This window comes from Falco punctatus, assembly GCF_963210335.1.
Source record: "Falco punctatus genome assembly, chromosome: 8".
Classification (NCBI taxonomy): Eukaryota; Metazoa; Chordata; class Aves; order Falconiformes; family Falconidae; genus Falco; species Falco punctatus.
This window is the reverse complement of record NC_137588.1, coordinates 56,606,112-56,628,217: the sequence shown is the minus strand read 5'-3', so window position 1 is coordinate 56,628,217 and position 22,106 is coordinate 56,606,112. Positions and strand designations below refer to the sequence as shown.

At 49.8% G+C, this 22,106-nt stretch overlaps 1 protein-coding gene across 4 annotated transcripts in view; it reads left to right on the top strand.

Annotated features, from left to right (window-relative positions):
* CYFIP2 (cytoplasmic FMR1 interacting protein 2) overlaps positions 1 to 22,106 on the top strand; it is a 55,263-nt gene that overhangs the window by 6,226 nt on the left and 26,931 nt on the right. The window contains exons 2-19 of one of the 4 annotated variants that reach the window (XM_080398129.1): positions 660 to 800; positions 2,864 to 2,953; positions 3,032 to 3,109; positions 5,902 to 6,003; positions 7,024 to 7,205; positions 7,535 to 7,631; positions 8,322 to 8,450; positions 9,634 to 9,738; positions 12,833 to 12,924; positions 15,768 to 15,885; positions 16,735 to 16,854; positions 17,489 to 17,614; positions 18,168 to 18,334; positions 18,623 to 18,770; positions 19,102 to 19,255; positions 19,804 to 19,960; positions 20,685 to 20,781; positions 21,336 to 21,412. In XM_080398129.1, coding sequence (XP_080254255.1) covers positions 684 to 800; positions 2,864 to 2,953; positions 3,032 to 3,109; positions 5,902 to 6,003; positions 7,024 to 7,205; positions 7,535 to 7,631; positions 8,322 to 8,450; positions 9,634 to 9,738; positions 12,833 to 12,924; positions 15,768 to 15,885; positions 16,735 to 16,854; positions 17,489 to 17,614; positions 18,168 to 18,334; positions 18,623 to 18,770; positions 19,102 to 19,255; positions 19,804 to 19,960; positions 20,685 to 20,781; positions 21,336 to 21,412 — 2,156 coding nt within the window. In that variant the 5' untranslated portion in view covers positions 660 to 683. Of the gene's footprint in view, positions 1 to 659; positions 801 to 2,863; positions 2,954 to 3,031; positions 3,110 to 5,901; positions 6,004 to 6,648; positions 6,786 to 7,023; positions 7,206 to 7,534; positions 7,632 to 8,321; positions 8,451 to 9,633; positions 9,739 to 12,832; positions 12,925 to 15,767; positions 15,886 to 16,734; positions 16,855 to 17,488; positions 17,615 to 18,167; positions 18,335 to 18,622; positions 18,771 to 19,101; positions 19,256 to 19,803; positions 19,961 to 20,684; positions 20,782 to 21,335; positions 21,413 to 22,106 lie in introns of those variants that run through there. The other 3 variants (XM_080398128.1, XM_080398130.1, XM_080398131.1) reach the window with 3 other exon arrangements.

Genomic DNA, 22,106 nt, shown 5'->3' with positions numbered 1-22,106 from the left:
CTTTCAGAAACGTTTCCCTTTGCTCTGTATTTCCTATGCAACTGGCACCACTGGCAGCTTCACAGCAGGCTGGGACTGGGAAGGGGACTCCGTGTGTGTGGTAAAAGCAGTGAAATTCTTTTTAACAGCACCTTGCAGTGCCACAGCCTGCCTGCGCAGCACTCGATCCATTCCGGTGCACCTTTGAGAAGGCAGTTTATTGTTTACAGTTTCCAGTACCATTCATGTGTGTGAGAAGGAGAGCATGTGAGTGTCAGCATCAGTCATACTTTTCTAATCATGCTCTTTCAAGAGATATTTTTGATAGCACCGCTTTGAATTTCAGAGCACAGGCTTTCACTCGGGGCTGCTAAAGCTGCAGTGCAGCACCCAGCTGTTCTCTGTCTTCAACAGTTTTGCATAGAGTTAAGCAGAGAAGGGCATGAGTGGGTAGTTGTGTTCCTCTTATTCTGCATTCCTGCTCTGCTATTGAATCATGGAAGGAGAAATGACATAGAGATGACATAAATACATAAGAAAAGGAAAATGAGATAAGCCAGGATCATGCCTCCTGCAGTGCCAGCCAGTCATGGTTCTGATTTTGTCCTTTGGCACTTTCCCACTCAGTCTTCTGGCTGGTGTCTGTCTGTCTATCACCCTCTCTTTTCCTTTGGATTTAGTGTGGAAACGGAACATCCAGAACCATGACCACTCACGTCACGCTAGAGGATGCCTTGTCCAATGTGGACTTACTGGAGGAGCTGCCTCTGCCGGACCAGCAGCCATGCATCGAACCGCCTCCCTCCTCCATCATGTACCAGGTACCTTCAGCTCCCAGAGCTGGCGGGGCGGGGAGGGTGATTCCAGTAGCTCATGCAAAGTACAGGGGCACATGGTGCTGTGAGAACTAGCCAAAAACATCCTGGGTTCAGCATGCTTAAGGAAATGTCCAGAACAGATCTAGCCACAAATCTGTTCACAGAGTCTTTAAAATGAAAGCGCTAGAGATGGGTGAAAGGGATCTTGAAGGCTGAGCAAGACTTAGGGAAGTTAAAAATGAGGACCAGAGTGCATGACTGGGTAGGAAGCAGGAGATAATTGTATTAGCAGAGAAAGTTGTCAGTGATGTTTCATTGTTCACATATTTCTGTGCTTCCTTTTTATGGTACTATGTGCATCTAAGCAGATCAAAATCAAAGTTCTGCATGACTTTGGCTGGCCTGTGCGGCTAGCACAGCTGGAGCCGCTGGGCTGGGGAGCTGATGGCATGCAAGGGAGGGCAGTTGCTAGAATCACTTCTCTGCTTTGGACAACCACAGATTTGACTGCAGCTGCACTTACCAAGCCAAGCTTGGCATGAGCCCAGGGCAAGGCTCAGCCTCCTGCTTCTGGATCCGCAGCAGGATGCCCTGGCTGCTTGGCCACCACACCCTGCCCTATAGCACACACCCAGGGTTAAATATAATATGGGGTTACTTTCTCCATCCTGCCACTCCTGAATTCATGACTTACCCATGACAGTGTATAAACACACCCGCACAGTGATTGCTGTGCCATGCACGCAGGGGTCTGAAATTACAGTATCTCTTTCAGCAGGTCAGACCGCGGGCTCGTTCAGTAACGTTAGCATCTCTACGGGTTATCGGACCCAAAGGCAGTTCTGGGCTGCTCAAATTTCAGCTCTTCCTGGGAAGTCTTGTTATCATTTTTTGCTTATCTCTTCTTTCAATAAATTCCTAGTCTTTGCTGGCTTGTGTCCTGTGAGGGGCGCAGGGTTCAGCCTTATGGCACAGCCTCCTTTCGGGGCCACGAGTGTGTGCACACAGCTAAAGACCTCCTCTAAACTGGATCTAAAGGTGTTGGCCAAGCCTCCTTCCTCATCATGCTCAGTTTGTACGTAGCTCTCTCCCTTTCTAGCTAGAAATGCATATGCAGCCTCAGCTTTTGTTGTCACATTAGTCACATTTGATGTCCTGGAGGTGCTAAGAAGAGTAGCCCTGTGGCCACGGGCCAGTGCTTCCAGCTTTTCTGCTCAGGAAATCAGTTACTGAGGTGAGCGTGGTCACTGCAGTGCTAACGTCATTGCAAGGAGCAGCTCTGGGTGCTTGGGACTTGCGTGTGCTCTGTGCTTCAGCAGATACCATCAGCCAGCCTTTGCAGAGGAAGTTCCCCGAGCACAGAGCGTGTGAACGGGCGCTTGGCACAGAGAGGCTGAGGAGCTGCTTTCTCATCCCCCGCCTCGCTCTGCACTTCCGTGCTCCCCTGTCCCGACCCAAAGCAGTAGCTCAGCTTCCAAAACAACTGTTTGTCCCAGAGCATCTGCTTGCAAGAGCAACACTAGCACTGGTAACAGCACCTGGATGAGTGCTGACTTTCATATTTATGTTTTCCAGCCATCTCATTCCCTGCCCTTTCTGTGTGTTTATTCTTCGCAGTTCCTGCTGACAGGATGTGGTCTTCCCCCAGCAGCCAGGGCACAAATAGAAATTAATGAGGCTGCATCTGTCTTTGAGTTACCAAGTTAAAATCCTTAAAATAATTGCTGTAGGTTTGCTCTCTGGTGTGGCTGCAGTTTCCTGTAGCAGATCTGCGCCAAGTTTGGCTTGAGTTTACAGGGGTTTGTCAGCCTTGGTTGCCATATTTTCACATATATAATAAGCAGGATTTCCTCTAATGAACACATGTGATTGAGAAGCATCTCAGGCTGCATATATGAATCCACTTCAAGCCTAGAGGTGCAACAGCTCAAATTGTTTGTAAGCTGCTCCCGCGCCCCAGGAACCCTACTGATTCTGCTTTTTGCCAACACATCCCATGCTGGAACGTATCAGGTGAGCAGGCAGCTAGCTCTGTTTTAATCCCCATCTCTCCATTTTGCCCATAGGCTAATTTTGACACAAACTTTGAAGACAGAAATGCCTTTGTGACCGGCATTGCCAGGTACATCGAGCAGGCAACAGTGCACTCCAGTATGGTGAGTCCCCTAGGTACTGCCCCAGCGATGCAGAGTCTTCAGTGTATGCCTTGCCCCAGCAACGCCTCTCTCTTTCAGAATGAAATGCTGGAAGAAGGCCATGAGTACGCCGTGATGCTTTACACATGGAGGAGCTGCTCACGAGCCATCCCCCAGGTATTCAAGCCCTTCCCAGGCAGAGATGTTACCAGAGCACCTAGCTGGTATTGTCCTCAGTGCGGATTAGTTTGGGCTGGAGACGGAAGAACAAAAATCCAGAGAAGACTGAAGTAGATAGAGGGGTTGAAAAGAGACACCACTGGCTCTTCAGATTGTCTTCTCCCCACCAAAGTCTCAACCACTGATGTCAGCAGCTGGTGGCCATTTCAGAAGCAGATCTATACTGCTGCCATCACAAAAGGCATCTGCCCTACACCCTCATGTATATGAACGCTCCATCCCTGACAGCTCCTAGCAACACCTCTCAACTCAGCCACACTCACCCCCAAGCCAACGGCCTTATATAAATTTCCTGGTTTCACAAACCCTTCCCCTGCTCCCCGAAGCAGTCTCACCTGAAGTTATTTTGCCCCCGCAGGACCATCTTGTTTGTCTTACAGCTGCTAACAGGACTCAGCTGAGCACAGTATTTGGGATAGTGCTGTGTTTTGTACTTGGGTCTTTGTCCGCTTCTCTGTCTCGAGAATGGGTAGCCTTTGCTTTAGTTAAAGCAGTGTCATTATTTCCTTCCTGGTGCACCACTTCAGTGTTTCTCCCTGTCACGTTCTGGGGAGATGGAGTTTGCTTCAGGCAAAGGCAGTTAGTTTTTGGAAGGTAAGAACAGAATCATCGGATCTGGTTTATGTCACACTTTCCTGATGCCATTGTGTGGCGTCATACCACTACATGTATCAGGAACTTCAGCTTCAGTTAAAAATTGCCCCAGTGCTGAGTGGACTCTTGCGTTGTGCAAGGAAGGGAGCCCAGGTGGCTTGGGATGAAAACGGTGGGTCCCCTCGGGATGTGGCAGACTCAGGCTCTCCCTGACTTGCACAGAGCAGACTAGGCAGCTGGGGCAGGTTTCAGCATCCCAGGCTGATGCCCAGACTCCAGGGTGCTCTCTCTCCTCCTGTGGGAGCCCCAGAATTGTAGGATTTTTGTGAGGATGCATGAGGGAGCACTTTGATGTGTCAGAAATGTTTCTCCAAATGCCCTTCTTTGCTGGTGATATACCTGAGGATCCTGATCAACCCCCCCCCAGGTTTAATCGTTCTCCTCTGCTGCTAGTTCTGCTTCAACTGTTTTCTAGCCCTCCTCTCTCCAACCTGAATTTTGGTGGTTTCGTCCTGCAAACACCTACAGACATGAGTAAGGTTGCCTGTGTGGCCCACTAACCATGATTCAGACTCCAGCTCAGAGCTTGTCTTCTGCAATGTGAACACGCGCTGGATCCCTGCAAAAACACTGACTGGCGACACGCTGGGGCGGGTGCCGTGCACTTCCATTAACCCTACAGATAAAAGGGTTTGCAGCCAGGGTTTGTGGAGCCAGGAAAAAATATTTCCACATGGCTGGAAGTGCCCATGTTTGTCATTCCCTGGGAAAGGTCAAACTTCAGTTCCCCGCAGGTTTTACTCTGCTGATGGTCTCGTGAGACCCAGCCACGGGGAGGTTTCTGCTGCTGATTGGATATGTGCTTATCTCCTATTTATATTTGATGCTGTGCTGCTGTTGCCTCTCCTGACTGCGCTAACAGAAGGCAGGCTGTGGCTGAGCTGGTGGCAAGACAGCACTACAGATAATCTGTTCTGGTGTTTGAGTGTCCTCCCATCCTGGTCACCCCTGCAATGATGGTGCTTCTCTGAGCACAGCTTGTGGGGTCCCTGCTCTCTGCCCCGTGCTCCGGCAGGGCTGCAGGCAGTGCCACATGTGACAGAGGAGCAGCCAGCAGACACCACCACGGCAGAGGGTTCATTTGCAGATTCAGCAGTGACCACTGTGCTTTGCCATGGGGCACGTGGCTGTGGCCAGGGTGTCCTGTCCTCAGCCCCCCAGCCTGGCTGCTTGGTCACCTACACCTCCTTGTGCTACGTCAGAGACCGTGGTTTCACGGGTGAAGAACAGAGCCTACACCTGGATGTGCACCACTCCTCCCTGCCGCGAGCTACATCCTCATGGCCACCAGCATTGCCTGACTGCAGTGTGAAACACCAGGGGCTACAGAAAGCAAAGTTACTTTTGTAACTTCCCACATGTAAAGCTGGCTGATTTGTCCCCTCCTGCCCTGTGCATCAGCTGCTGCGCTACTAAATTTGCATGAGAGCTGTCAGCCCTGTCACAGACTTGTGTCACCAACAGCTGGAAACAAAACCGGAGGACAGCAGGATGCATTGCCCTGGGCGGTTGGGGCATAGAAGTTTGGTAATGACTTCAAGTAACTGGAAATGAGATGGGTAACAGCTGAACAAGTGCTTACATTTAGCTTCCTGGGATTCCAGTGTAGGTGACTCACTTTGTTGCTGCTAGGCGCATATAAGCCCAGTGGTTTTGAACAGGTCAGCAACAGAACCAAAATCATCCCAGCGAGGCTGTAGCAGAACCATAGCCTGGTGCCTTGCGTGTTCATGGGACTTTGCCGGACAAAGTCTTGGATAACTTTACAATACAACATTCCCACATTGTGTAGCAAGTCCAGACGCCACGTTGCAGGTGTTCTACCCCACCCAAATGCATTAGAAGACGTAGATTTCTCAGTGCCGTGTTTATAATGCATGGAGGGAATTTCCCATCTGAGAAACAGCCCCCTCTGCTCTCAGCTGTTGCCTTGAGAACAAGCTCCCTCTGATCCCCCCGTTGTCCTCCGATGGGGACAGGATTCGCTGCGCAACGAGCAGAAGATGGTGGCTGTTGCCGTCCACAGCTGCGTTAGAAACTGATGCTGACAAGTGTGATTTGTCTTTGCAACGCAGGTGAAATGTAACGAGCAGCCAAACCGAGTGGAGATCTATGAGAAGACGGTGGAAGTCCTGGAGCCAGAAGTCACCAAGCTTATGAAGTTCATGTATTTTCAGGTAGGTGGTGAAAGAGAGAGGGAAAAATGATTTATTACTCGGATGTTAACTTAGCCTAACAAGGCTGTGCTATCCTTGCCTGCCAGGCCTGCTCGGAGGGGCCCCGAGCCCCCCATAGCTCCCTCCCTTGAAGCCGCCAGCAGATACCTGGGACCTGTCTGAAGGGGAATCTGTGCCCCTTGCTGAGCCCTGAAATCTTGTGTACGAGTTGGGAGTGAGCACACCTCAGCCCTTGAAGTCACGGAGGACCAGAGCCCCCGCTGTGTGGAGCTCGTGGGTGGCGCGGGCTCCTGTTTGTCTGGGGTGTTGGCTGGTGGATGTGAAAAGCTGTTTCCCCACCGGCGCCAGCACAGCTTGCTCTTCTGCTCTTCCCTCTGAAGCAAAGCCAGGAAGAGCTGAGGGCCGGTGGTACAGCTGGTGCCTGGGGTGGGATGCAGCCGTGCAGCTGGACACCCTCCTGCTGTGCCAGCAGGAACAGGCATGAGCTCACAGCCCCCTGAACACAGGGGTCAGCTGGCAAAGAGCACCAAAGCTTAAATTTAGCCGTTGCTACACTTGAGGTACTTTGCAAAATAATATGCTTAGATCCCAACAGAGCCATGACCACGTGGCAAGTGCAGAGCTGCTGCGGGCTCTGGGGACCTCGCCACATCACCGCCTGCGTTTATAACTGGCTGCCGCTGGGTTTCACCATCATTTTTAGGTTTTATGTCCTTGAGGTCTTTGTGCCCCGCCTAAAAAACTGAAGCCTGATTTCACGGGACACGCTGCACTCAGGGCAGGTGCAAATGGAGGGTTTGAGCCCACTTCACCTCTCCAGTGTTGGGGATGTTCGTCTGCAGCACATTGTAATGCTGCTGTTTCGTGGTGGCAGTGGACAGGGACTCTGGAGCCTCCATCTCCAGCAGAATGCTTTTGTAAAAGGAAGGGGGTGGTGGGTGGGTGGAGGGGGATCCCAGTGGTGGTGCAGTGATCATGCATGAGCTGCTGCTGGGATGACCCTGTCCTCCTGCCTTCCAGCGCAAGGCTATTGAGCGGTTCTGCAGCGAGGTGAAGCGCCTGTGCCATGCTGAGCGGAGGAAGGACTTTGTCTCTGAGGCCTATCTCCTCACCCTGGGCAAGTTCATTAACATGTTCGCTGTCCTGGATGAGCTGAAGAACATGAAGTGCAGCGTCAAAAATGACCATTCTGCTTACAAAAGGTGAGAGGGGGTGACGTGGTGGTGGTGGGAACGGAACCGTGCCTGGTCTGCGGGGGAGCACCTGGTGTGCCCAGCGGTGAGGTCAGATGGACATCAGGAGGCTGGAGGTTGGGTTTCTGCGCTGTGGTAGGCTCTCTTTACGGGTTTAGGCAAATCTGAGCCCTGTTGTGTTTCAGTTCCCTCTTGGTAAAACGAGGATAGAGCAGAGCTGCGCTGCAGGGGGCTCTGAGGCTGCTGCACTGCAGCTGCAGGTCAAACAGGGAAGGTGGGTGGTCAGAGTCTCACATTGGGTGAGCGATCCTGCATGATGTTGGATTTCTCCCTTCCAGAGCTGCCCAGTTTCTGCGGAAGATGGCAGACCCCCAGTCCATCCAGGAGTCCCAGAACCTCTCCATGTTCCTGGCAAACCACAACCGCATCACACAGGCAGGTCCCTTTTCTCTGAACCACCTAACTTCTCCGTGAGTAGAGACAATGATCTCACCAAGGATGACAGCACTTCAGACCAGACTGTGGCAATAGCTGTTGGGTCGTTGCCACTGACCCTGATAGTCTTTTGGTCAGGCTGTGTAATTCTAGCAATATCTCCTTCTTGTGGGTCATCCTGGCTGGCTTTGAAGGTCTCTACGTCAAGACAAAGATGAAGGTCAAAAAGATGCAAGAAGAGCCCTTGAAGGGGAGGTTGTTCCAGAAGCTCTTCTCCTGTTTTCCCCAGGAAATCCATCCAGTCCATCTGTGTGACAGCACAGGGACTGCAGTTCAGACCCCATGACCCTCCACACTCCACAGGCTCTGTAGCTTCTGCTAATGAGATAAAATACTGCGCAGAGACAGGAGAGAGTCAGAAAGCCTGCTTCTGAGGCATCTCTCTTTACATCTCACTGTCTGATGTTTGGCTGTTGTAATCAGTCTGAAGGGGAGAGCTGTCCTGCAGAAGGGAGATTGTTCCTTACAGGTAGTAGCACGAGGTCAATCTTCTGCTGGTAGCTTAAGAAAAGCACGCAGACAAGGTCTGCAGAAACCTCATCATTCTACTCTTAATCCTTCAAATATGTTTCTCTCCTGGTTTCTGCTGTTCCTCTGTCCATGTGGATAATGTCCCTGTTGATGTTTCAGTGTCTGCACCAACAACTAGAAGTTATCCCTGGCTATGAAGAACTGCTGGCTGATATTGTCAACATCTGTGTGGATTACTATGAAAACAAGATGTACCTCACTCCCAGCGAGAAGCACATGCTCTTAAAGGTGAGGTTTGGCCATGCTCATGGGGCTGGGTGCTTGTGTAGTTTCATTTTTGTTTTAGTAAAATGAAATTCCCTCCCAGGACAATGCTTCTCTTAATTTTCTTTAATTTTTGCTCCTTTGGGTTTACATGCATCCCTTCTCTGCAGAGCCAGCATCCTCTGGACACACAAGTTGCTATGAGATCGGAAGGCTCTGCATGCAGCAGCAATGCTGCCTTCCTCATTTTCCTGTTTCCCTTCTGATTCCTGTTAATTTGTGTCTTCTGCTGCAATACCTCAGTCTGCCCATTTTCCCCTCTTCTTGTGTTGCTGAACAGGCTGGAAGTGGCTGTGAGCTGCCTCTGTTTCTGCTGTAACTTGGACCTTCTGCCATCGTTTCTCTGCTGTCCTTTCTGCCATTCTCTCATATTCCTATAGAAAAATCTTTCTTCCTCTCTCCCTTTGCTCTGCTCTTCCCCATCTCCATCTCTATCCTTTCCCCCAATCCTTCCCAAGGTTGCCAGCAGCTCTGCTTGCCTAGGACTAAGCACAGACGTGGAGGTGGTGGTCCTCTGCTGATGGATGAGAGCACTGGTGGGTGCCCTGTACTCTCCAGAGCTGGAAGGGTTTTTTTCTGTTGTGCATTGATGTGCAGGATTGCGGGCTTGACCTGGGTAACTGTATAGGACATGCCAAAATCACCACTAACTTTGCAACACTGAAATTTGTTCTTGATGCCCACTCCCAGCAATAATTCCCTGCAGAAGGCAGATCCTTCCAGGTTTGGTTTCCTGACTCAATGAAGCGCCCTCAAGCTGAACATGCCAGATATCTGCTCGTTTTGTCTGTTTGTCCTTGCTGTCAGTCGGTTATTACAGTGATTGCAGTCACTGTTACCATAAGAAGATCATTACCACGGTACGAGTCAACTATGGTTCTTTGAAGGATCATATGGGTAGTTTGAATGTCTGTAGTGATTTGTACTGAATTCAAGGGGAAAAATCAATGCAGGAGAATATTTTAAATGTCTTCAATTCTTCTCTGGGAGTAACTGTTTGCCTTTGGGTGGACAAGACTTTTGGGTTGAGTGACAGGTAGTACAGGAGCCTGGAATGGTCTTTCCTGATGGTAAATGGTGGAGAACTGTCCTTGTCTTGTGCTGCAGCCTTCACGCTAATGAAACCTAGCCTTTCCGTCTTCTCCAGGTGATGGGGTTTGGCCTGTATCTTATGGATGGGAATGTCAGCAACATTTACAAGTTGGATGCCAAGAAGAGAATCAACCTTAGCAAAATAGACAAATTCTTCAAGGTCAGTGACCCATCTGGGTGAGGCTGGGGTTTATTGCAGATCAGTGAATTCGCAACCTGTACCACTGCACATGCTGCCAGCAAAAAAACAAACTGCAGGAATAATTTACAAGTCCAAAAAATCCAAAAGGTCGAGCGATTATGAAGGCTAAAGGATGAGGAATGGGATTGCTGTGAATGTGCATGGGCACAGAGCTGCAGCGTGGCTGACAGAAGCGATGCCAGCCCTCAGTGCCACCAGCCAGGCTGAGGATGGGTGAGCAGTGCCTGGGGCTGGCTCTGCTCCCGTGGTGCTGGAGCCAGGGAGGTGGTGGGAGCTGAGGACCCTGCAGCCCTCGCTGGGGCCACGAGGCTCCGCTTGCTTCCTGCCGCGGGGGCTGTCTGTTTTGTGGATGAGGGAAGGACGTGCCAGACTGACGTTGCTTCTGCCTCTTCGCACATTTCTGAGGCAGCTTTGCAGTCTCCTGAGGAGCACCGTGATTTCAGGGCACAGGCAAACCTGGCTGGTTTGCTGAGGGCTGCGTGGGTGATGGTTGCGGTCCCTTTTCCCTCAGCAAGCTGAGGAGCTGAGGGACAGAGGACACAGCTGGCCAGCTGACATGTGACCTGGCAGTCTTATTTTGTGTGTGAACTGCTCCCTGTAAGACAGAAAAGGCTTCTTGGGGAGCTTGTGTCAGCTGGGACTGGGAGCTGGGACTCAGCAAGTTCCTCAAAGGGCTCACCCAGTGGTTTGATGAACCATTTTTGTCTTATCTGAGATCTGGGGGTTGGGGAAAGGCCTGTGAGAGGTCGATGCTCCCAGTGACAGGGTGGGAAGCAGCGGTGCAACCTCCCTCTGCCCATGCACATGTGCAGCTGAGTCCAGACCTGGGCTGGTCCACAGCTGGAGGCCAGGCTGCATTGCCCTGGGGCAACTCAGCACGAGAAACATTTGGGATAATCCTGTGGCTCCCCCAAACTCTGGTGTGCGTGAGGCACCAGTCACCAGTGGCAGATGGAGAAGGGGGGGCTGAGACCCCGCGTAGCACCACCGGTGGCATTTCTATTGCATCTGCGCACAGGCTGGGGCCAGGAGTCATTTCAGGTTTGCGGCAGGGCAGCTCTAGGAGGCAGGGGGGGTTGGCAAGGGGCTAATGTATGGGCAGCAAGGGCTAACAGTATGGCAGGAGGATAGCAGAATAACTTCCCAGGTGGAGCAATTAGTTTTCTTTTAGACCTAACGAGCTTGAGCAGTCCTTCCAGAGTCCTTTTGCCTCCATTGCATTAATCTTTCTCCTGAGAGGAAAAAATTAGGTTTTGTTACCAACATTTGCTCCACATCAGGGAAAATGAGAAGATGATGATTTCTGGGGGGGCACAGAATGCTTCTTCCCCATCACTCTTTCAGCAGAGTGGATTCTCTCTGCCCCTTTACCCGGAGAGCTGCTGAGGACCCTGAAAGAAGAGGTTGGTTGTGGTGATGGGGTACGGGATGCCTCCCTGCTTATTGTCCCAGCTTGCAGTTTATAGATGGTGGGCTGGGTCAGGGCAAAGGGAGAGAACGGGAGAGCCCAGACAGCTGGTTTCGTGAAACGTTGGTGTACCAGCTGCTGCCTCCTCACCCTGATCAATTGAGGACCTATTTACCCCAATTTGGATCATCTCCTGGAGACAGCTCTGAGAGCAGAGCTGAAATGCCCACATAGGGGACTACGGACAGACGCCATAACCTCATGGACGGGGCAGTAACGAGGTGATTGAGTACCATCCAGTCACCAGGGAGACTGCTGAGGACCAGCTCTGCAAAGGTGACTTATCATGCCATCCCTTGAGTCTTCCAGGTTTCCCCTGGTTCAGCTTTGCTAATTCAGCTGAATCTCGGTTTCAATCAAGCCCTCGGTCTAGTCTGTAGAGTTCAGTCATCTTGGTGCATTCAGACAGATTTACTGTTCATTGCAAAGTGCTGTGGGCCGTCAGAGAATCAGGTAAAATATCTTCCATTGCATGGAATAACTTTCTCCTTTCCAGCTTTTTTTTCCATTTGCTCTTCTCCAACATATGCTGTGGTCTCACCTAATCAGTTAAGTACCACTCCAGACTATCAGATCTCAATAAGAAAAGGCCAACTGCTCCTTTTACTACATCTGCTCATTGCCTTCTGATTAAATTTCTAGTGGATTGACCAGGAATTTGAGTAGTGAAAATGAACTACCCCTTCATTTAAGCCTTTTTGTGAAAGTGAATCCCTGATGACAGCATTTCACATCCTCCGCACAAGTCTGCCTGAGAAGGGAAGCATGTGATAACAGGACAGGGAATTTGCCACTTTTCCTGAATTTTGGGACAAGGCTTTTGTAGTTGCTTGAATTTGAAGTTTCATGTTTTATTGAAGAAATGTTGGGAGCTCTTGGTTGAATTTTGTTTGCAGCTGAAAGCTTAGTGAATCAGGGACCTGTCTGAGCTTGAGGTACGTTCTGTGCACTTTGACTTTGATTTCCCGTGCAAATCCTCCTGAGACGTAAAGGGTGAGCAAAGCCACGTTCTATTGCCTCTGTCTTTCTCTTTGTGGAGAAGTTTTAAGACATATTCACAAGCAGCCACAGTGCCAAAGTACAGTCTGAGTCCCTGGGGAAAGATGCCACATCGCTGGGAGTCCAGGCAGCAAAGCAGCCTACAGCTCCGGAGTGGCAGCAGCTTGCTGCCGAAGTACCAACGTGCTGGCTTTTCATCCCTCTGTTCTCTTGGAGGATTATGGTGGGAAGCAGTAAGCCCTGCTCAGGAATACGCTGCTTTGTTTTTGTTGTAACAAGAGCCTTTCCTCTGGCCGGTTACAGCACTGAACCATTCTGGCCATAACCAGCCCGCTATTGGCGAGGCCAGGGCTCCAGAGCACTTGCAGGGGGTGATTTTCCTCGCACAAAAAGCCTTATGATCATTTTTGGTCACTTCCTAGGTGTGAAATGACCCTGGGTCCAGGTTTGCGCCTTGCTTTAAACAGCCTGACACTTCCCATAGCTTCAGAGACACAGGACGCTGTTTCATAGTCCCTTGTGTTGCACTGGGGCCACAGGTTCTCTCTCCACTGTGTTTCAACCATCTTTTATTTTCTTTTCCAGCAGCTGCAGGTGGTTCCTTTATTCGGCGATATGCAGATAGAACTGGCCAGATACATTAAGACCAGTGCTCACTATGAGGAGAACAAATCCAAGTGAGTGCCTGCCGTAATGTCTCTTGGCTTCTGTGTGTGTCCCGAAAGCCGTGGGAGCTGCATCTCTCCGGCGTGCGTGAGGTCTGTGCACGGGTACCCGTGTGTGTCCCTGTGAGGTGTGAGTCCCGGCGTGCCGGCTCTGTGTGCACGTGCATACCTCCCTGTCCCTGCATGGGAAGATGTCCTCACCGGCCCCTGAGCACGTGCGTGTGCAGGCAGCTCTGAACCTGTGTGTCACCATACCCCTGTGTGCAGGCAGGGGAGTGGGTGAGGGCTGGGGGGGTGCTCGGTGGCCGGAGGCGAGGCAGGGGGATGGAGAGGCGGCCGGCGTGCAGGTCGGGGCAGCCACAGAGTGCTTGCGAGGTGTGTGAGTGTGAGCAGCGTGTCCCTGCTCTGGAGGGATTTTAATCCACATTTTTCATCTCGGGGACAAAATCCTCCAGAGCGTGAACACAGCGGCGGACCTCTTTTGCAGTAGCCAGGGTGTCTCCTCTAGCTCAGGCACGTTCGGTGGAGAAGGGCAGCAGGACTGAGGGTTGAGCCAGATGCGCTGGAAGTGAATGAATATTGTGGGAGAAGGGCAGAAACTGAGTCTTTACCGGAGAGCTCAGGAGTGGCGTGGTGGTTGTAAAGCACAGCTTCCCAGCCGAGGTTCACAGGCTTTTTGCTGCTCCCACCCGATGAATTTGCAGACGTGGTTTCAGATCACACCAGGCGTGTGCGGAGCCCCCATTGTCTGCATCGCTTGGCATCGCGCTCAGACGTTGCTAGAAAAAGCGGTGTTAGGTTTGGATGTCCTTGGAATGGCGTTTGCGACCCCACGTAAGCAAAGCCCACCTGAGCTGTGTCTGGCTGTAGTGGCCGATGGCAGCCTGGCTGTCACCGGCGAGTGGCCTTTCGCCATGGGACCGCATCGCGTGGAAGTCAGATTTCTCCAGTGTCTGCAAGAAGCAGCCTGGCCGAGCTGTCTCTTCAGCAGGACAGGATCTAACCTGCAGTCTCATCTCTCCGCTTCTGTTTGCTCGTCCCCTTCCATCCCGGAGGGTCCGGCTTTTTGCCCACCCTGTGGCTCACCCAGGAGCAGCCCTCCCCTGCCCGCCCAAAGGCTGGTTGAAAAGTGCCAATTAATTGTTGATGAGAAACTTGAAAACAACGTGGCAAAAATTCATGAGCAAAAGGGTTTTAATGAAAATTGGGGCGGGGGGGGGTGGGGGGAGAAAAAAATTAAAATTCTACAAACTATAAATCTAAAGAGTATTTTTGAAAACTCAATTTTAAAGGGAAAAATGGTCTAAAAAAATGGCACCTTTTTATCCCAAATCATTCAGAAAGCACATTTCAACGAAACATATGCATTCATTTTCTCATCTCAAACCCAAGGTAGCTCGCGGGCTGTTTATCTGTGCACAATTTTAATGTTTGTCTTGAAATCTGTCTTACCAGGTCTGTGTGCCGTGCCTTACTAACCGATGTTTCTTCCCCACTCACTTGCTTTCCCAGCAAATTGCATGGGACTCCCAGCACTAACTCTGCCGAGGTGGTTCCATATAATCCCCATTTCTTACTAATGTTGTTTTTGTCACTTTCTTTCCCTCCCTGTCTCCATGAAAGTGGAATTAATCGGTGTTTTTCCTGCATGGCGCTTTGTTTCTGCACTGTGGACTAGGTTGTGTGTGGCAGGGAGGGCTGGTGCAGCCCTGACCATTCCTGCTAACCTGCCGATTGTCCGGTGGGGAGCACAGCACATTGAAACGGGTAAGAGTCGAGCGATGGGGCTGTGGGAGGATGGATTTCACAAGGGATGATGTGGCCCAGAAGTTCCAGGACCTTCTGCCACCACATATATTGGCAACAAGTGCCTCGCAGTTAACCGTAGGAATATGTCTTCATGTCTATGTCCATATCGGAGGCAGATTTCTCACTTCCCTTTTCTACAGTCAATCTGCATTGGAGAAGATGACTGTTGTCGTAAGATGGACAATTATTTAGGGGGGAAAAAAGCAAGAGCTGAATATTGTGATGACAGAGTAAGACATAAGGGTCTCCCTGACAGACTTGTGCTTGCACAAAGCATTTTGGTGGAGCCGTTTGGTTCTACGTCTCATACAGAATGGGGGAAAATGAGATGCTAAATTAAACACACCTGATTCATACCGTTTCTGCATATGGCTGTGCCTTTGGGAGGGGAGCGCTGCCTTCTTGTAGGATGTCATTACACTGTTACATGGTACATGTGGCTCAAAGCAAATGAAAATCTAGTTCATTTAATCACAATCTGCTCGTCATTTATACTCAGGGTTGTTCGCTGAGCTGGTGCCGTGAGCCAAAGCCAAAAACAGAGTGGGAGGGCTATTCCCTTGCTGGCCCCTTGTGGAGTCTTTCCTTGCAGGAGAAGGCAGCATGACCCAGCTGTTTCAGACGTGGAGGGATGACCTCTAAGGGGATGATTACCCTGTGGTTTAGCAATAAGGGTGCAAACAATGCTGGGTCTTTGCAGTTCATCCTTCCCTGAAAGCTCGTCCAACAGTGGCCTGGGAAATAGCTGTCTCTGCCCATGGGGGTAGGTGAGCCCGACATGGAGAGCAGCCTTCGGGGTGGATGGAACAGAGATATTCAGGCTGAAAGGTGAGGCAGGTGTACCCATCATGCTGTGTGAGACCACCTCTGGAAGACCCCACACACCAGGGGACATGAGAGAGATGCAAAGGCTGACATTTGCCCTGAAGATGGCATGTCTTGAGCATTCTGGAGTGAAGAGAGCAGATGAGTGCAAGGCTTTGTCCCTGGGGGTGTCAGAGTGGAGCCCCGTGTCCTGTCCTTGAAACCTTTGCTTTTTTGCCCAGGTGGACATGCACTCAGAGCAGCATAAGTCCCCAGTACAACATCTGTGAGCAGATGGTCCAGATCCGAGACGACCACATCCGCTTCATCTCAGAGCTCGCTCGCTACAGCAACAGTGAGGTAAGCTCAGCGGGTGGTCACACGGGCTCGTTGGGTGGATGAGGCTGGGAGAGGATGAGTGTGGTCTGCCAAGGGCATGCAGTGAGGGGGGAAGAAGAACACAGGTGGAACAAACCACTTCCTGATCCAGCAATAAAAAAGCAAGCTATGAAAGGCTCCTGCAGGTGCAAAGTGATGTGCACCAGCAGATCTACGGCAACGGTTTCTGCTCTTTGGCTGCAGCTTTGTTAAAGTAAGAAGCAGAAAAAAATTTGCAATTAAATGTTTATTATCAGCGAGGTGACAGAACGCCCATGACTTGCAAATGGGTCTTTTCTGTTACACAGAGCTATTGGTCAGGGCTTTGAGGAAAGTTCACAGGGGCATCTCTGTTCTCTTCATTACTGCATAGCAGCACCCTCTCTGATGGCTTTGGGACTGTTTCTTGCAAATCTGTGATCTTCATTCATCACTGTTAGCTTAATGAATTGTTAACATTTTCAGCCCTTTTTGGCATTTGTAAATCAGTAAAGGACTCTCAAGGATTTCGGTAGTATTAGGCTGTCGAAAAGGAATGGGGAAGTGGAATGAAAACAGTTATTTGCTCTGAGGTGACGGGTCAGACATTTTTCTGTAGGAAATAAATTCACTGCCGGGGTAAAAAGAGCCTCACCAAGTTGTACCCCATTTCCAGAGGGATGGGATAAACACTGTTCAATTTTAGTTTGATCGTAAGGTCACGGGGAATTCGTTTCAGCTGGGATTTGAGAAAGAGATCCGTGGCTGATGTTTGGCTCAGTGAAGCCTCCGCAGCAAGTTGCTGGGTCTAGCCCTGATGCAGTGTGATGTGATGGATGTGATGTTCTCCAGGTGGTCACTGGCTCAGGACTGGACAGCCAGAAATCAGATGAAGAGTACAGAGAGCTCTTTGACCTGGCTTTGCGGGGACTGCAGCTGCTGTCCAAGTGGAGTGCCCACGTCATGGAAGTGGTGAGTGCATCCATGGAAGTGGTGAGTGTGTGTTGTCCTCCTCTTCCCAGGTGAGCGTGAATGTTTTGACATGGCATGTAAAAAAGACTGTGGAAAGGTGAGCTTCCTTTCATGTTGCCTAGCTTCAAGCCATTAACAGACGTGCTAAGGTCAGGCAGCTAATGACCCTGAGCTCTGTACCAAATGGAGAAAGAGAGCTTTGATCATCTCACCCTGGACCTTCACCGCCCTTTGCAGGTGCTAGGAGGTCCTCACTGATGTTAGGAGGGGACTGTTCTCCTAACCTGGACCACCTTGGTTAAAACCGGGCTGTTTTGGATGAGTCTGGGTCTCTCTAAAACTGTAATTCAAATGATGATGGAAATTCTTAATTTGGAAAATTTCAACCACAACTCAGTAAAAGTCCACATATGTCAAAAGCCCAATATGACTGGCAACCTCCCAAATAAACAAAACCAGTATTCAGTACAGTGATAATAAAGCCAGGAAGAAGCACAAATGCTGCTCCCAGAAGTACGCCAAACAACTGCAGTAATGTCTAGGGAGTGTTTTCCTGGCATAGGTCCCTCCTCAGTCTTTCCAGCCTGGTTTCTCACTTATTGCAATGTTGACAGAGTCTCTTTCCATCTTCTAGTACTCTTGGAAGCTGGTTCATCCCACAGATAAATTCTGTAACAAGGATTGCCCAGGAACAGCAGAAGAGTATGAGAGAGCCACCCGGTACAATTACACCAGTGAAGAGAAGTTTGCCTTTGTGGAGGTAGGTACCAACTGCACAAGAACCAGCCAGGGGTGGTTGCCTGTCCATGTTCCTCAGGCCAAGGAAAGAAGGGAAGGGCATCTTGCCATACTCAGCCAGTTCCTCATCCCTGTGGCCCACGTTAAGGGATTAAGGGTTCTCACATCCCTGTGGCCCTTAATTTGTCCAGAACTAAGGGGCAAATTAAGTTCTTAGGAGCTCCTACTGGGATAGAAACACAGCAGCAGTGCATGGCGAGCAATTCTCTCTGTGCCTGATCGTGCTCTTCTTACGCTGTGTTTGCATGCTGGAGAAAGATAGAGTGAATCCCTGTGTTTTCTTAATATTGCTGTATTAAGCCTCTCCTGACTGAAAAGAGGTTTCAGGGCTCCTGAAAAAAAAAAAAAAGGGTGTAGGTGTGATGGGTTGACCCTGGCTGGATGCCACCTAATTACCCGACCCAAGTTACCTGAGCAGAATTAATTTAGTCCCAAATTCTGTTAATGTTGGATTTATGGACCTCTTGATACAATGGAAAAATAGCTAATACACCTAGGTTTAATTTCTGCTTCAGGTAATTGCCATGATCAAAGGTCTACAAGTGCTGATGGGCCGGATGGAGAGTGTCTTTAACCAAGCCATCCGCAACACCATCTACGCAGCCCTGCAGGACTTTGCCCAGGTGACCCTGCGAGAGCCGCTCAGGCAGGCGGTCAGGAAGAAGAAGAATGTTCTGATCAGGTCAGCCTGTCCTTCCTGAATGTCATGCAAAGCCCGGGTATTTATCTGTGTAACACATTCGTACTGTGTAAGCGCATGGCCCTGTATACGCCTCAGAGAATACAACCAGCCAACATACCTTGGCCAGCAGCTCTTCCCAAGGTGACTTTTGGGCATGTCTCCCCCAGTAAGGACAGTGTATGTCCCCACCTCAGATACTTTTCCTCCCATATGTGCACAGCAGTGAATATTTTCATCTTGAAGTAGAATCAAGCTTAAGCACTACTTTCCTTCTCCCATCCACTCCAGCGTCCTTCAGGCAATTCGGAAGACAATCTGTGACTGGGAGGGAGGTCGAGAGCCTCCAAATGATCCTTGCTTGAGAGGTGAGAAGGATCCTAAAGGTGGATTTGATATTAAAGTCCCACGACGCGCAGTAGGACCATCGAGTACGCAGGTATGTAAATGTCCGTCTCCTGTGTGGGGAATTAATGGTCTTACAGCTGTGTAGGAATCTCCCAGCTGTGGATTAGCAGCTGTTTCTGTGGTCTGTTCCACAAAGTCTTCACACTGTTGTGTGTTAAGTGTTGATGCCTTATTTGTTGTATAGTTCCCAAAGCGTCGTTTTTTAGGGATGTAATTGTCTATAGCTCAGAAAGATGGTGGCTTATGGGTGCAAAGAGTACTAGCCACCTGGGAGAGTGTTATTTTTGGTTGCAGAGCACCATGACTGTGTGTGGTGGTGTCTCCCTGGAGAGTTGTAACTGCATGTCAACTTTCTTCCAAAGCTTTACATGGTGCGGACCATGCTGGAGTCCCTCATAGCAGACAAGAGTGGCTCAAAGAAGACTCTGAGGAGCAGCTTGGATGGGCCAATAGTCCTGGCCATTGAGGAGTTCCACAAGCAGTCCTTCTTCTTCACCCACCTTCTCAACATCAGCGGTGAGGTTACAGCAGGGGGAGGCTTGAATCCAACTCTTGCATGCTCAGAAAAGCAAAGATAGATCGGGTTTGCTCCTCATTGACCTATGCAGAAGATTTTCCTTGATTTTTTCCCAAACGTTCTACTTCTGCCTGATTCAGGCATGTTTCTAGGTATTAATCATTATGCAAACAGGAGTGAGGGAGCAATAACAAACAGACACAGGGGATAGTTTATGTTCTGGGGCTGGAGTTTTCTTTCTGGCCCAAACAAACTTCTGAGCCACTGGGCACAGAAGAAATCTTCCAGAATGACTCTGAGCCATAGAAATATTCTCCTTGGAGCTCTGGAGCAAGAGGAATGATCTCTTCTTTCTTCTTCCATTACGAAGTGCTCAGACCCAGCACGGACATGGTCTGGGTTTAAAAACAGACATCCTAGAAAAATGTTCATACCCAAAACCAGTCCACTGTGAGGCTGCAGCTGTGTCCCGTGCGCTTCCCTCGCTGCCACCTCCTTGGGGGTAACATGGGTGCCCTTCTGCCGGGGCATCTCCTCTGTGTTTCAGAAGCGCTGCAGCAGTGCTGTGACCTGTCCCAGCTCTGGTTCCGGGAATTCTTCCTGGAGCTGACCATGGGCCGCCGCATCCAGTTCCCCATTGAAATGTCCATGCCCTGGATCCTCACGGACCATATTCTGGAAACCAAAGAACCTTCCATGATGGAGTAAGAGCCAGTGGGCTGTGTTGGGACTGTGCATGCACTGGGGCTTGGGATTTTTCTGGGAGAAGGGTAGGCTGCTGATGAACAGTCTTTTTGACGTGGGAGGGAAAATAGATGTTTTTTGACTTGCGGTTACATGAATCTGTGCTGTATGAATACCTCGTTAGCAGTCGCACACGGGTGGGTTCCTGGCGCTGGCACTTACTTACGTGTCATAAACCAGCAGCTGGCAACTGCTCTGTTCTGATGTGGGCACTGCTTGGTGGTACCGTCATCTGCATGCGGCAGTCAGACAGCATGGGCAACCAAAGGGCCCTGGCTAAGGCACCTAAACACATTGGGGGTTTTATATATATGATAAATAATGAAGAATTGCTGTTATGCAAATCTAATAATGTTCTTAATATCTTCCTCATTAGGAAAACATTGTTTTCCATTTTATGGCCATTGTCAGAGCACTCTGTGAAGTGGGACAGGATGGAAGCTTTTTTAAGGGCAGAGAAGGAGCAAGTGTTGATTGAACAAGTCGCAGTTCAAATCCAGGTTTATTGTAGTGCTTCCAGCAGGGCACAAAGAAGGAGTATTTGAGGGCTGGAGGGAGTGGAAGTGACAGGAGTGCAATCAGAGAAAAGCCTCTTTTAGCACCAAGCAAGGCACATACACTGGCTTGTTTATGCTGATATGCCCCAAAGTTAATTTAAGACATGATCTGTCTTCTTGCCCTCAGGTATGTACTGTACCCCTTGGACCTCTATAATGACAGCGCATATTATGCCTTGACCAAGTTCAAAAAGCAGTTCCTGTATGATGAAATTGAAGCTGAAGTAAGTTCTCTTCATCTTTATTGTACAGAAAGAGCTCACTGGGGTCACATTGCCCTGTTTGACAGCCCCATCTAGCAGTTCAGTGCATCTCCTGAAAGAAATACCCCATCACACTGAAAAGTTTTCAGAAGGTCAGATTTTCCAGAGAACTTACAGACTTGTTGATCCAGGGTTTGATCTTAGTGGTACCCATGGGGAACTGTGGAAGCCAAGGGCTGTCAGACACTGGGGGCATGGAGGAGTCTGTCTGATGGTCAGAGGGTTGTGAGACATCAGAGGAAAATGAGAAACCGGAGATACCCGAGAGAGAAGGATGACTGAGGATGGGGGACCAGGACCTGTAAGAACATGCAGAAATTGTAAGAGAGAAATGTAACTGCAATTTTCTGCTTACCTTGAGCGTGTGAGAACTGCAGGACTGGTTTTAGATAGTGTATCATACATGTACATATTAAATTAGAGCTCTGAGTTGAATTACATTGATCTTGCATGCGTAGGAAGGAGCTGTTCTGTGCTGGTGACACCCTCACAAAGTCCTGTTTTTTCTCCCCTAGGTGAATTTGTGCTTTGATCAATTTGTGTACAAGTTGGCGGATCAGATCTTTGCCTATTACAAAGCAATGGCTGGCAGGTAGGAGAACCTGGCTGCTGCTGATGATTGATGATATCGCTGCATCCAAATTGCTGTTAACTGAAAGGTTTCCCTCAGGGAGTAGCCACTTCAAGTAGACATAACAAAATAGATCATCCTTGTCCCACAGAGCTGGCTGTCCATGTCAGACCAATGTAGATGGGGAAAATGAATTAATGGTGGCAAGGGAGACATGGTAAAAAGTGAAAAAATAATAGTTGGCATCCTAATAAGCCGTCTGAGTACAGTTTGTGAGAGCAGCAGCAAAGCAAACCTAGCCTATCGAAGACACATCCTTGCTTGACTTTGTGTACCAGGCAGGTAAGTGGAAGCCTGCCATCTCTACAAAAATAGGAATACCTACTTGTCCTCACCCTAGTAAAGCAGCAGGATTTGTAAAAGCTAGAAGGGTACTCGGTATCTTAGGTCACACATCGGAGCAACTGCCTGCAGGACTTCTGCAGAGTCGCTTGCTTCCTTGTGGGGAGCTAGACCTTTGTGACATTTCCTTCTTACCCCTTTAAAGAATGTGGATGAACTCTAGTGAGAGTTCTCCTCATGTCCCCAAAGGTGAACCAAGTCTTCGGTGTAAGTCTGCAAGGAGTTTTGTCTCTAGATCACATTTGGCCTTGCAGAAGGAGAGCAATCAACCAAATGTTCCCACAGCACATCTTTAAGGAGGGAGCGTGCCTGT